Below are 16,201 nucleotides of genomic sequence, written 5' to 3'. Positions count from 1 at the left end.
CTGTCCTCTATAGCACAAATATTTTTAATTTTCATGAGGTTCATTTTAAAAAATGTAAAAAATGTAAAAATAAAAAAGTATTTCTTATAAATGCATTGCTCATTACATCATATGATGTTATAATTCTTGCCACAATCATCAAATATAATTTTACAAACTCAGAAGAAGGAAAATATCTTATATATACCTCTATTCTACCCATTCCATTGTTAAGTTCCAAGCCTTTTTTTTGTTATCCTTTCCTTGGAAAACTTCTTTTGCCATTCTTTAAGAGTAGAGCTGCCTAGTGGCAGATTCTCTCAGTTTTCCTTTTTCTAAGAATGTCTTTATTTCCCCTTCATTCCTAAAGGATATTTTCACTAGAAATGGAATTTGGGGTTAACAGTCCATTTATTCTGGTACTTGAAAGATATACACCACTTCCGTCATCTTCCATGGACTCAGTTGAGAAATTTGTTGCCTATCATACCTACAGTGCTGGTGGGAATATAAAGCAGTACAGCCACTCTGGAAAATAGCTGGGCGGTTCCTTTCCAAACGTGCACTTACACAACTCAACAATCACACTATTGGGCATTTCATACAGAGAAATGAAAACATATATTCACATAAAAAGCCTTTACACAAATGTTCACTGCAATTTCATTCATAATAGCAAAATGCAAGAAACAACTCATATGTCCTTCAGTGGGTGAATGGTTGAACAAACTGATACATCCATGCAATGGAATACAACAGAATGATTATAAAGTCTGAACTACATGCAGCAACCTGAATGGACTTCAAGGGCATTATATTAAAATTTAGTGAAAAATAGCAATCTTAAAATATTATGTACTATATGATTTGATTTACATAACAGTCTCAAAAATCAAAAAACTGTAGAGATTGGAGAACAGATTAGTGGTTGTCAGGAGAAAGGGATGGGGGTGAGGTGAGAAATGGGCATGAATACAAAAAGGTATGTGTTGATGAAACAGTTTCAAACAGTTGTGTATCTTAACCGTGGTGGTCGTTACATGAATCTATACATGTGACAATATTTCATAAAACTATGCACGTACACACACAAATGAATGAGATTAATCACACGGGGAAGACTGAATACAGTCTATAGCCTAGTTAACAAAAATGTACCACTGTCAGTTTTCTGGTTTTGATACTACACTACAGTTATATAAGATGTAACAAGATAGGCACAATGGCGTGCACCTGTAATCCCAGGTATTTGGGAGGCTGAGGTGAGAGAATCACCTGAGTTCATGAGTTCAAGATCAGCCTGGGTAACACAGTGAGACACCATCTTAAAAATTAAAAATAAAAAATAATTTTAAGAAGATGTTGCCATTCAGGTAAAGGTAGAGTAAGCCAGGTAAAAAGCATATGGATATATATGCAACTTACTGTGTGAGTTTATAATTATTTCAAAATGAAAGTTAAACAATATAATACATTTGAGTTGCTTTTGAGTTGCTCAGATTCTGAAAAGTGAAAAATGGTATCTCAATGTAGTTTTAATTTGTAGCTCTCTTACAAGAAGTAAAGTCATGAGTATATTTCATATCTTTCATATAAATACTTGACCCTCAAATATGGGTTAGGAGTGCCTCTGCATAGTCGAAAACCCACATATAACTTTTGACTCCCCCAAAACTTAACTACTAATAGCCTACTATTGACCAGAAGCCCTTACTAGTAACATAAGCAGTCAATTAACACATATTTTGTATATGTATTATATATTACATTCTTACAATAAGCTAAGCAAAAGAAAATATTAAGAAAATCATAAGACCGAGAAAATTTATTTACTATTCATTAAGTAGAAGTAGACCAATCATAAATGTTTTTCATCTTTGTCATCTTCACAGCTGAGCAGGTGGAGGTTGGTCTTGCTGTCTCAGGGGTGGCAGCAGCAAAAGAAAATCGACATATAAGTAGAACTGTGTGGTTCAAACCCGTGTTGTTCATGGGTCAACCGTATTTCCTTCATTCTGTGAAATATTCATTTTTGTCCATTGCACATTTTTCTATTTTAAACTTGATCTACAAGATTCCCATTCCTTTTAAATATTATAAGCCTATAACCTATATGTCTCTATCCAACACAATTAGCACTGAGTACTCAATTTGATGACTAAAATGCAGAAGCCATTCAGCAAAAAGGCACACTACTCTTGATTCACAGCAAAACCTCATACCACTTGATAAGATTCTTTGAATCTTCTCTTTATGGACTTCACAAATATAAACCACCAGATGTTTTTGGAAGAATCCTCTCTACTGCAACATCACCATGCCTAAAACACCAAACCATTAATCAAACCATAAATACCAAAGCTATCCGAATACAATTTTCCTAAGACATGTAATCTTTACTCACCACTTACCTAAGCAGGGTGAACCCTTAAGTATATATTAACAACTTGGCTATATTATAAAAAGTAAAGCACATTAATTGATCAAGGTGGATAACCCTTCATCATATAAAAAAAACACCTCAGGAGCCATTAAATTATTATGAATAAAACTTGTTCTTGGGGCAACAAAAAGCTCAGGTCTATGTCATCATTCTGAGGCATTTTATTTTGATTATGGATTTTGCCACATTGCTAACTTCAATTATATAACTGTGTAAAAGGCAAATTATACCACCTAACTTATCCTAGTCAAGAAATGCTTTTAAATAAAACATGAAAATAACATAGATAAAAATGGACACAAAGTCAATCAAATCCATTCCTCCTTAATGCAGTTATCACACAATTATCCCATCACCATAAGATCAAACTAATCAATACAGCATTGGAAAGATGGTGAATCAGATTTTACATATTACCACTGTAAACATGAAAATATTAAAGACTCCATGGATTTAAACAGCAAAAGTCAATGCAATGTCAACTTTCTACATACATCCTGAGCTGTCTGTGGAAAAGGAAAAACATTACAGTTAAGGTTAAACATCAGTGGAAAGGCCTAAAAGTGATAAATCTATGACATTAACCCCTATAGTCTTTTTAATACAATCCAGCATACCTAAAAACAGCATGTACTCCAACTGAACTATTTACCAGAGACGAAAATGTCTCATTGACAAAAAACAGATTCACATTAATTAAAAGACAGACAGACAGTACTATATTGTGGGAACCTTGTTGCTTTAAAAAATACAATTCTTTTAAAATGTACATATCAATTTCCCTTTTATTGAAAAGCAATTTCTTCCCTGTCCTCTAATGGAATTTTTTAATCAAGTTAAAATTTCAGAATATGTCCAAATGTGGGAGATTATGGGTACCAATCAATAATAGAAAAGTTAAAGTTTTTCAAGTTGAACAATATTTAAGATTTTTAACTTTTTAAAGCTAACATTTTATGATTCTTCCTAATCAATATCTTCACTAGTTTCAAGTGTTAATGCATTTATCACAAATGAACTTCTACAACTCCACAATCTATAGTCTATTTCCATACTCCAAAACTGAGACTTCCTTTTTTAAAGTCATAAAAAGTTAATGAACTTGAAGAAAAAATTAAACCACATCAAAAAAAAGACCTAAGGTTATGCTTTTTATATTAATATAATTATTTTGTATGTCCCTACACTTCAACATAAAATAAATTCATATACAAGTTACACCTCTATTTTATCAAAAATATTGAGATAAAATTTTCTGCTTTGAAATGATCACAAATCTCTCTGTCAACAAATGCTAAATTTTTAACAGATGTATGGTCCTACACAATGTTGAGGGTTGTTACTACCCAATAAACCTGAGTGGTCATGTATGTGAATTAAGAATAAAAAGTCAAAGAACAAAAGGAAATTTTTTTACTCTAACACTCATAACACTAAAGGTTTATTATGTATTTAATTCCAATTTAAAAAGAAAACATTTGTATGTGTCTATCCACATCAGCTAATTAACACACAGACACAAAATCATCATAGTCAACTAAAAACTCTGCCAGCATTTCATTAAAAAAAAAAAATACAAGCCTGTAACATATTTGGTTAACCACAAAGATAGGAGAGTCAGAGAATTATTATTTAGATTTCAAATAAAATATTATAGCCAAATTTAATAACCCAGAATTTCAAAGATTTTTTTGTTTTAATTGCAGTAAGGTCCACATTTTCTTCAAGTACCCTTGATCTTACCACAGGAACTAACACATGAGTAGCTGCCAAATGTAATCTTTCATCAAGATGTCAACCTATATATACTGGAAGCAGATTTTCTCAGAACATGCAATATTTAAGGTTAACACTTTAAAGGCTCATATAGTTTCCAGGCATTGTGTTCTGAATATAGGATTAAATATATATCCTACATAAAAACTAAAAAAAAAAATTTTACATCACAAATACTGCCCTAATCCTATCTCATTCTAGGAATGGTTTTAGGTTTTATATTTATAGCAATGATTAAAAACTACTACAATAAACCTTCCTTTAAGAAATGTATTTTTAGAATGAAGGCTATGATACAAAAGAAAAAGTTTATGAGTGCATGGGGGAAAAACACAGTCCAATTGATATCTCGCCAGCAATATTTAGATGCAAGCATAACATATATTTCCATGTTCATAATTACTCATTCTAAATGTTTCTAAACCTAGATTTTTTTTCTCTAAGCTCTTTATATGTCGGAAAAAAAAATAAACCTGGATTTTTAAAATTTCAAAGAATTGTTTTACCTGAATATAGAGGGTTTTATAATACACTGTTGCAGGGTCTGTATTCTGATATGTTACTTTAAGATTTCACATATTATTTTTATATTGATAAGGAAATATAAATTTTGACATTATTCACTAAATTATGGTACTAGCTACCATCACTTATTTTTTTCAAATTCCCCCAAATAAATAAGGTCATGCCTTTAAAAAGAAATGTATTAATCTTATGATTTGTTATGACAAATGTCACTACACACGAAAAAGAAACATTATGAACAGAACAGTATAAAGATCTATATAATTACTTATTTATGACACAAATGTCCTCACAAAGATATAAGAGAACCTCTTAGAACCGCCACCTTACCTTCAGGATTGATACATTCATAATGTTTGAAATAATAGGCACTAACACGTTACTCATCACTTGTTGAAGAAAAATCTGACCTGGAATAATCTCAATTTCTAAAATTCCAAATTAATAATTTCCTGGGCCAAATACTTTTTTGCTGATCTTGATCTTAGCCCAACCTCTGCAGGTAACACATATTGCATGTACCAAAAGTTCCTACCTGGCCCTCTCCAACTGTTTCAGTGTCAATAACTGTGATGATGCCTGGGACTAAAGGACTCCGTCGCGAATTACTGTGGATGGAAACATCATCTTCTGTCACACCTGAAGGCAGTGTGCCTGTCAGCTGAGTCACTACTTTCCCAACCATTGTCAGGCCACTTTTCAATGTCTGTACAAAAAAAAGTAAAATGTTATGATTTCACATCAGTATTCAGATTCTAAATAGAAATATGCAGTTTATTAAGTCTCCTATTCATTGTGTTAAATTCTTTATTCTCTTATAATCTTTTATACAGCAGCAAACTGTCACAGAAATTCAGACTGACTTTTAACATGATCTTGACTTTGAGTTAGAACATCCATATTAGTTTGAGGGGAATGGCATCAGTAAAATCCCTACAGCCAGCATGGTGGGGATAAAGCCATAGTCAAATAAATAATTAAACATTAAAGGTCCAAATGTGATTTAAGCAACAATTAGATTAAAATTAAAAGGGAAAAGTGTTTTCCAAGGAAATTTTCTATTAAAACATCATATAACTAACACCAGTAATATATGGATTACTCTACTCTAGCTATGTTCCATGATTCCTTTCCTATTAGTCAAGGCTCATAACATAAACTGTCTATAGATTTCCTCAAACACTTCAATTTTATAGAATAGAAAATTAAGGCAAGGAAAGTTAAGCAAAATGGCAGCTCAAAAAAGTACCCAAAGACAGAGTCAGAATTCAAAACTAAGACCGTCTCCAGAGTCTGATTTTTAACCACTACACCCTGTATCACCTTGTAATCGAATATTCATGTTGCTACTTGTGATCTCACAGTTAATGAATACAAAGCATAGACATCTGATGAAGGGTAAAAGGAGGAAAAATTAAGAGCCAAAATAATATACACTAACAAATAAATACTTAAATAAAATGACCAGCAAAGCCCTCTGCTGAATTCAAGCAAAAAGATGCAACTTACAGTAGACTAAAACCAAGAAAAAGCCACAAATCAATTGTAACTGTTTTTTTTGTTTGTTTGTTTGTTTGTTTTGTTTTTAGAGACAGAGTCTCGCTTTGTTACCCGGGCTAGAGTGAGTGCCGTCGCGTCAGCCTAGCTCACAGCAACCTCAAACTCCTGGTCTTAAGCGATCCTACTGCCTCAGCCTCCCGGGTAGCTGGGACTACAGGCATCTGCCACCATGCCCGGCTAATTTTTTCTATATATATTTTAGTTGGCCAGATAATTTCTTTCTATTTTTCGTAGAGATGGGGTCTCGCTCTTGCTCAGGCTGGTCTCGAACTCCTGACCTTGAGCGATCCACCCGCCTCGGCCTCCCAGAGTGCTAGGATTACAGGCGTGAGCCACCGCGCCCGGCCTGTAACTGTTTTGTTTAGTACTAAAAACTCAAACTGCAATGATTATAAAACACATTAGCGTTCCTCAATTAGCAGCCAAACACTTCTTTCAATAATTCAAAAGAAATGACTTACACAAAGTCTGTTAGAGTGTTTGTCAAGTAAGCCTCTGACGGACCAACAGAATCAGGCACCACAGTGTATTGATGTCAAGAGCAGGCCAAGAAGCCTGATTAACCTCTGAGATGCCTAAGCTGATGTACTTACTCCATTAATGCTAATGGAGATGCTCCCACGTAGATGTAGCTATCCCTTTATCAGAGTAATGCCTTTTAGTTTTAAAGTCTTTGGTTGTATATCGTCCCCATTTGCCCCTGAGCCTATTATTTCATGCTCTTATAGCAATGAACAAGAATAAAACTAAAAGAACTGGAGCACATGAAAAGTGGAAAGTAATGTACCAAAGCAAACCACAAGACAATGGTGAAAGTTAACATAAGATAACCAGGGAAATGATCTACAAAGAGGGGAAAAAAACATTAGTACATTTCATAGTCAGAGGCTCATATTACATGAAGAGTTCTTGATATTTCTTAGAATAAAAATCTATGACTGCTGATGGAGTCATCTTATTAGTGGACAAAAATCTAAACTTAAAATTTAATCATTATCAAATCTGCAATTTGCATAGTAAGTTACAAGATAGTAATTTATCATAGCCCATTAGCTATGCAGGGGGACAGGGGTGGGAGAGGAGTGCTGGAAGTTTTCTACATTAGTAAAGACCTTTGCTTTTAGGGTAAATTAGTTTCCACATCAAAATCAAGCACATCTATAAGCACTAGTGTCCAGAAGTAATGAATAATGTTATTTAACAATTCTCACACACCATATTTAAAAATTTAAGTCACCTGACAGTAATTTGTCTTTCCACCTGATTTTAATAGATAGGGCATGTACATATCTGATAATTTCCTCAAATACATACAAAAATTATAAAGGCTAAGCAAAAATCGGGAATACAGAAATCTAAATTGACCAAATGGAAATGATAAATTACACTGAGTTGTCCTCACAATTTGAAGTATCTAAATTTAAAAGTTCATTAAATCCCGAATTAATCTTTACAAGAGTACTCACAGAACTAAACTGTAGCTATAAGACAGCTGGACATCAGACTATAACAAAAGTGTGAGAAAATCCGTTATGACCTATAATTCAAATAAGCATGGTACTTATTCTGTTCTGTTGCAAGCAGATTTGCCAAAGGGTCACTAGTCATCTTTAACCTTTCCCATGCTGTATCAGTTGTCCTCCCTATCCATTAGTGCTAATGGTGCTGCTCTCACAAAAGCTGTTAGCTGTCATTAAGAAGTTATCAGATAACAAGAGAAAAACAGAGGCATTTTTATTAAATCAATTGACCACACTGGGGTTAAAATACATTAAATAAGACAGTTACGAGGGAACTAGAAAATATCAAATAATATTTTATAAATGTGTCAATAATCTCTTTTGAATAATTTCAATATTAATTTTTTTCCTTTATCACTACCATAAAAATTCATCACTTTTATATTCTCTATAAGGAAATCCAAATCAACTGTTACAAAAATCAAAAGAATAAAGCCAATAGTATAAATATTATACAGGTGCTATTTAGAAATACAGAAAGTATAAAAAAGATTATTCCCTCTAAAAAGCTCCAAGTGAATATGCAATGAATACATTTTTCCTCACAACTGCACAATGAGGCAAAAAAAATTAAAAAAAAAACTTTAGTAATTAATCCCTCTCTATACCAAAGTGGTTAAATAACCTCTATGAAGCCACATAGGAAACTGAGTCATCTAAAACAGCAAGAGTTATAATTATTCTTTCAGAGAAAGAGATTTAACCACGAAATTATCTGTATAATTATTTTAAGATAAGTATTTTTCCTCAAGAAGCACATACTACATGGCTTTTTTATATACTTTTTATGTTATATCTCAAAAAATACCATACTACCTAGAAAGGATAAAATGCTAAGAAATAATGAGAAAATTTATTTTCTATTTTCGATAATGACAGGCTAGGTAAGTCAGATCAATCCTACCAATGAGAACAACTAGGAAAACTGGAGAGAATATTTTTGTAAAATGCTGCTTGAAGGTACTGAATATTAACAAGGTAGTGAAGAGTTACCAGGTCAAAATCCAAAAGAACAGGGAAATCCAGACATTTCAGCTGGCCATTTAGACCTAGACTCTGGAGGTATCTGTTGATATTAGAAGGATCTGCTAAGAGACTAACTGGCATTTTTGACAGAATTATGGAACTAGGTCATATACTAGAGTCAAATGCCTGCCAAGGGGATCTACACCCGGTGAGATCCCCTCCAAGCTTTGGCTTGGAACATAAACATATATAATAGATGAGTGAATGCACAGCAATAAGGTGAGCACAGCTTTCAGGTAAGTTTCATTTAAATAATTTTAATAATCTCAATCCCTGAAATTGGACTATGATGATCCAAGACTGAGACTGTCCCAGAACTCCATTATCATCTCAAATTCAGAATTGTTTCTAAAAATTTTTGAAATAAATTCTGACAAACAAGGAGTCAAGACATCATAAATGAGAACCAGCAGAAACAACGAACATCAGAACCAGATCCAAAAGGGAGCCAGATGTAGGAGTTATCAGAAACAGACTTTTAATATAACCGGGTTTACTGTGTTTAAAGAAGTTTAAAAATTTAAGGAAAATGGAAATTCAGAGAACCAGAAACTACCTCTATTTAGTGAAAGATTTTATCAATGAATATATGTTCAATTTTATGAAATACTTTTTGTTCATCTGTTGAGATAATTACATAATTTTCTACTGTTAAATGTGCAAATTACTCTCGTTGATCATGAGTGATAAATCAGCTTTGTATTATGGAATTATCCCAAATGAATCATGTCACATTATATATCCTATATATTTCTTAATTTTTTTCTGTGAGTATTTTATTTAGGATTTTTAACATCTATGTTCATGACTTAGGACTGTAGTTTTTCTCTTTTGTAATGCTCTTGCAAAGTTTTGGTATTAAGGTGATCTGGAATCATAAAACAAGATGGGGCATAATCTGACTTTTCTTATTCTCTGGAAGAGTCTGCAATATTGCCATTGTTTATTTTTAAATGTTAGATAGAATTCTCTGGGGAAGGTTTCTAGGTCTGAACACATTTTTGTGAGTTTTTTTTCCCGCCAAATAAACTTTATAATCCCTCAAACAGAAAAGCACAGGAATTATAAGTATAATGAACTTTCATAAGTCAACACACTAATAGGAGTATAACCCATAATGTAATAGTAACAAAGTCAGAGAATATATTTAGAATTATGTAAATTACAGCAGTAATTTTGATGTAGTTACCAGATAAAATTAGAACTGTTTTAAACGTCAGAAAGCTAATTTAACCACAGGTAATATTCAATACCTTACTCGGAGAGATAACCATTAACAGAATGCAAGTATTTCAGTTTTCCTTCTTTTCTATATAAAACACCCACACCTTGAAAGTAAAATGAAGGATCCCTCTTTGGTAAAAGTTTTAGCTAAAAAACGTAACAATATGTGAACACGAGAAAATGTTTTCAAAAATATTTAATGGCATTTGAGTTAGGTATAAGTTACAAAGGTCAGAGTATAATATATGATTGGATGGAAAGTGTTTATAAAAATTAAATGTGTAAATGTGTATGTATACATACATAGATACACAAGGATATCAAAAAATGGGTGACTTTAATGTTCATAACTGAATCTCTTCCCTCCTTTTGTAAATTTACAACTATAAATGTAAATAAGCATGAAAATCAGGCAAAAAACAACTAAACTAAAATTAAACAGTACCCACTTTATTCAAAAGCTAATGGCTGAATTTTTTTATATTGACATAGCTAATAATAAATTCCAATCAACCTACTGGTGATCAATGGCCTACTGAAAACTGACCAGATTAAGGTTTATATTAAACAATTTCTTAGGGCCTTTAACATGGAAGACACAAGTATATGCCTCGCAGTTCCCAATGTTGAGGTGTGGAAAAGTAGAGAGTTTGCACTTGTTATTTTCAAAACATATTAAGTGTAGCCTTATTACAGCATGTCCACAGCAAAACACTTACTGAATGAAGGTCACTCTCCTTTTATGTAAGCACATAAATACATAATAATAACAAACAAGAGCTGAAAAGTTATCATCCATTTCATAACAAAATTACTCAAAATGATAATAAGATTAGCTACTCTGATCCCAGTGTGTGAGAAAGATAAGTCTAAAAGGAATATAACACTTGAGAAACAGATCTCGTCGTATTTTGTGAGTAAACTATTAGACTGACACTGAAGATGTTTCCTAATTACTGTCTTAGATTGCTCTTCTTTGAAATAACCATCATAATTTAAAGATTTCTGAAGTCTAAAAAATATAGTGCTATAAGCATAAAGACATTCATTAATTCTCTTTTGGGTGAAAAATCTGTAATGTTTCTCTCATCAAACCAAGGAACACATACATTCATTGCACATCATATAAGCATTTGTGATCAATCTTGAAATATTTTTGTGTTTATTTTACATAAAACAGTGTGACCTTCGATTCCTTCCCTGTGGTTTACTTTAAACTGTTGTTCTTTTCTGAATAGTTGTGCTTTCTATTACACGCTGTCATTGTGATTCACTCTGTCATCCCTATTATTAGAATTGTTTTGTTGTATATTTCACAATTCAAAAGGATAGTGGTTATAAGAATACCTTATAATCAACAAAAAGCTTACCAGCCATCATCAAAATTAACTCTCACACACACAAAAAGAACTCACTTGACAAACATGAAGGGGCAGCCCCTTGACAGAAAGAATCTTTGCAAGTGTCAAGAGAGTGACTCAAGTTTTCGTGAGGAATAATACCCTTCATGTGAGGGTGACTCAGAAACATTCAAAGATGCAAAGGGATGTCATTGTAGGTAGGATAAGGAAGATCATAGACAAAGAATCCAGAAGTCACTTTAAAACATGTAAATCTTCTTTCAAAAGTGATATTAATTAGATAAGACTTTAAGCTAGCTAACAGGCTTAAATATTTAAAATTGGATGAGTACAAACCCTACAATCATTACAATAGAAAATAAAATACCAAATCATGTAGTCACCAATATTCATGAGTGACAAAAAAAAAACCTGTGATTTACTTAAGTTTATTCCACATTTGAGAATAAAAATGGAAGGGACAATCTCAATACAATTCAAGAGAGGAAACCTGATAATTATTCCACATAATCACAACTCCCAGAAACTTCTGAGGTACTCACTTTAGCAGCACTAATGACTGTGGCAGTATAAGACTGAATGTTGTCTCCACAGGCTCCACCACGGGACTGATGACATCGAATCAACTGAGAAAAAGAGAGAGACAGAGAGAGAGAACACCAAAAAGTCATTTCCATTAAATTGTTTAACTCTACAGCTATTAGGATAGAGCTGATTTACCATGCATAATGATAGTGATGCATGGGAATGTTTGCATGAGTGTTTCAGACAAACAGCTAAAAGCTCTGCTGAGACATTTTTACCCCTTTTTATAATCTACTGGTGCCATTCAGGCAGTTTAATGCTCAACTATAGTTTTAACTACACGATGAATAGTCTTTAAGAACTCATAAACTCTGAAATGGTAGGGTTTGGGGTCTGTCACCCTTCCCACAAATACATTTTAAAAACATAAGCAAAGGACTTACACATGACTTCCTAATGTTAAATATTTAACATGCTAACAAACTGGATGTTTTGTCCTCTTAATTCCTCCATAAAGATTGTAAAAGGAAACAAAAATTAGACAAAAGATTTTGCCATATTTGCATTTTCAATTATGTCAGTGGAAAAGTGGCACAAATTATGCATAAATCAACTATGACACATATACGAGCTGTCCACTTCAGAGGGCTTATTGCTTTTACCATTAGGAATGAAAAAGACATGCCCTTATTGGTTCCTGACATAAATAAATCAACCTGCCAATTTTCAAAGTGAATCACTCTTTGATATGCATGATTCTCTCACATGCTAAGCAATAAACCAGGATTAAATTTTCCACTGGTCCTATACTTCCTATATTTAGAGAAAAAAAAATCATTAGCCAGATTCATATGTTTAAATTTTTTTAAATAAAATGATAAGAGTATTAAAACAGTACCACATTGTAATACAAGTTTTTAAAAGCCTCTGGAATTCACAAAGAATCTACATCCCTCAAAACATAAAAATTTTAAACGTTTTACATAGTTTAAAACCAGGTCCTTTGATGAAGATTAACACGTAATCATTTTATTCTTGGCTCAAATTTTTCTTTATTGCTGACAATGTTTTTTTAAAAATCCTTCAACGCAATATTAATAGAACAGAATGGAACACCTTTAAAAGTCTGATATGTGACGTGAAGCTATTTTTTAGGCAATCTCTTACACCACATTGAATGATTGCTTAAGATTTCCAAGAGAGTGGTGAGGAATTTTCCAAATGATAGGCAGGCGATCAACAAATGTGGTTTCACATAGAGTAAAATAAAGAATTTGAAAAGTGATCATTTTAGCTAAAATAAAGAATCTCTCTCTCTCTCTCTCTCTCTTTCTCATTCACTCATTCATTCATCCACAAATACACATTCAAAGAATTATCAAAATTATCCCTCTGCTGCCTCCTGCTGCATGAACAAGGAAAGACAAAATTTTGGAAAGTCTTTATTCTCTACTTCAGGTAGTTAAAATATTCAATGACAAACACGTAAAAATAAATAACTCTATTACCTTTCAAATTCAACCACAACTGACTAAACATGTCTACATAAAAAAAACTAAGCCATAAATTTTGGTCTAAAACTTAGACTCCTCAGAACACTACTTTTGTATCTTGGTTCAACAAAATTAAAGATGAGCCAGAATTCTCAACAGTGCAAATCTCTATCATACGGAGTAACTTCCAGGATATAATATTAAGAAAAAAAAAAAAAAAAGGCAATTTGCCAAGCAGCATTTATACTATGTTACCTTTTCTGAAAGAAAGGGAAATATAAATAAATAAATATAATACATATAAATATATATAAACATAAAAATAAATATAAATACAAAAGGAAAATAATTACATATCAAATAAAATCATAGCAAAATGAAGGAAGGGAGGGAGGGATAAAGAACAAATTAATAAAAATAAGCTATGAATATACTATTTTACTGCATACCTTCACTATTAGGCAGCGAGAGGAGTGGGTATAATTGTTAAAAAATATTCTGAACTCTTTCTATTTGGTTTGATTTCTTTTTACTGGTATGGGCAGGCAATTTGCAATTTTATTTTTTCTATTATAGGATCGAACAAATGAGTAGATGGCTGAGGTCAGGATCTATTGTGCAAAATAAGGGACATAGAAATATGAAATTTGATAGGCAAGAAAGAACCCTATCAAACTATCAAGGTGAACTCATGATTTCTAAAACATATGTGTATATATGCATACTTAAGTGTGTATAAGTACTCTACTCTTACCAGCTTCTTAAGATTTTACAGGCAAAGAGCATTTTCACTGAAAGAGGCTGTTACTCCAAAATTTAATTCAGTTTTACAATTCCACACTCAGCTCTAAAGCTAAAACAATCAGAAACTAATAAATACTAGATTTTATGGAAATACTATGTAAGGACATTTATCTAGAAATATTTCTAGATGATGGCACAACTTTTTGATTAGCAAACTCCTTAAGAATGCCACTACATTGTCTGGTCTCCATATATGACACCAGATATTATTAACATGTATCTCTGTAATGGCAAAATAACTGGCACATGCCTAGGCTATGCATCTATGAAAGAAGTTCTTTCCCTTCAAAAACAATACGTGACAATTTACATAATACCTCTGATTCCGAATTGACACTTTCCCACATGTGAGAATACATCTACAAAAGCCAAGGGACAATTTATATATAGATCTTCTTCTTGGATGTCTCCAGCACTCAAGGGAAATGTATTACAGATATAAATATTAGAAGATACCATTATGTCATCATACTTAATTGTATGCCTCTTGTCTTATTTGAAAAGATAATTTGAAAAGAGCTATTTTTATGAGATATACTGGAAAATCAAGAGAAAGAACAGGATGGAACATAAATACAGCATTTGGTTAAGAAGCAAAATATCTAACAGCTGCAGACAGACTTTTGGATGAGGTATCAAGGAATTCATCTAGAAAAGTAATTTTCTTCAGTAGTTTCTTGATTTTGTAGATTCCAGAGGCTAGAGATTTATTAGCTTGTGGCTTGACCAAATAATTACATTACTTACCATATCCTAATTTTGTCAAGAATTACTTCATATCATTTCATACTATTTCCAAAATACAGTAATTACGCAACCAGCAAATATGATATCAAAAATACTAATCTTTGAAGTGTGTAATATGCTTTAGATTTCATTCTATATTCACATTCAGGGTAGTAAATGACATAAAAAGGATTTTACTTTTTCTTTTTGAAAATTCAAATTCACCTTTTGCCTTGAAGTAGACATAAATAAAACTCTTAGCATATAAATACAGTATCCTCATTTACTATGATGACCTTAATAAATAAATTAATAAATAACTGGAAAATCCAACAAACTGAAAGTATGTATGATTTAATTTTTAAAACAAATGACTAAGCCCTTATTTAGATCTAGTTTTTTCATATAGTTGAAGGCAACTAAGTTATTCTACGCCCCAGGTATCCAATCTACCACTGAAGACAGAAGTCATGCCTGCCTCCTGATTTCTGGTTTTTTTTCTTCTTTTTCAATACAGAGTCTTGCTCTGTCACCCTGGGTAGAGTGCAGCAGTGTCATCATAGCTCACTGCAACCTCAAACTCCTGGACTCAAGCTATCTTCCTGCCTACGCCTTCTGAGTAGCTGGGACTACAGGCAAGCACCATCACACCTCGCTAATTTTTCTATTTTTAGTAGAGACAGTGTCTTGCTCTCGCTCAGGCTGGTCTCGAACTCCTGGACTCTAACAATCCTTTCCCCTTAACCCCCAGAGTGCTAGGATTACAAGCATGAGCCACCATGCATGGCCATGCCTCCTGATTTCTAAAAAGTCAGAAACTACTGACTTTAATACCAGTCAATGCTATCCTTTAATATTAATGAGTTAGAGTTCTCTATATAAAACAAAACCTAAAAAAATTAAGGTTCTACAGAGTCTGATTTAAGGACCACTGTCAAACATTTATGAATCCTTCAAAGAGTTGAATTATTAGTTGCACAATTAAAATCAAAGCAAAGAAACTAATAAGTTAAACATTCATTACTGGTAATCACCTATGTAGCACCGGATTATGGAAAATCCGTCAACACTTGCTCAATTACAAAAAACCCAAATATGAGCCATGTCTTACCTTGTTTTCTGCATAAGCAAGCCAGCGGCTTCCAAGAGCAACAGGATTCATGTTTGGCCCTGGACATGGATAGCAGCCTGAAAAATTAGAAATGGCACTATTAAGAAATTTCTTAATAACTTATCTGT

At 32.6% G+C, this 16,201-nt stretch overlaps 1 protein-coding gene across 9 annotated transcripts in view; it reads right to left on the bottom strand.

The window, feature by feature from the left end:
* BCAS3 (BCAS3 microtubule associated cell migration factor) overlaps positions 1 to 16,201 on the bottom strand; it is a 555,013-nt gene that overhangs the window by 399,425 nt on the left and 139,387 nt on the right. For all 9 annotated transcript variants that reach the window (XM_069481069.1, XM_069481074.1, XM_069481076.1 and 6 more), the window contains exons 10-12: positions 16,074 to 16,150; positions 11,957 to 12,040; positions 5,259 to 5,429 (exon numbers count right to left, since the gene is read on the bottom strand). In XM_069481069.1, the coding sequence (XP_069337170.1) occupies positions 5,259 to 5,429; positions 11,957 to 12,040; positions 16,074 to 16,150 (332 nt within the window). The remainder of the gene's footprint in view (positions 1 to 5,258; positions 5,430 to 11,956; positions 12,041 to 16,073; positions 16,151 to 16,201) is intronic.

The sequence above is a fragment of the Eulemur rufifrons genome, chromosome 9 (assembly GCF_041146395.1).
Source record: "Eulemur rufifrons isolate Redbay chromosome 9, OSU_ERuf_1, whole genome shotgun sequence".
NCBI classification, from domain to species: Eukaryota; Metazoa; Chordata; class Mammalia; order Primates; family Lemuridae; genus Eulemur; species Eulemur rufifrons.
This window is presented reverse-complemented; position numbering and strand designations above follow the sequence as displayed.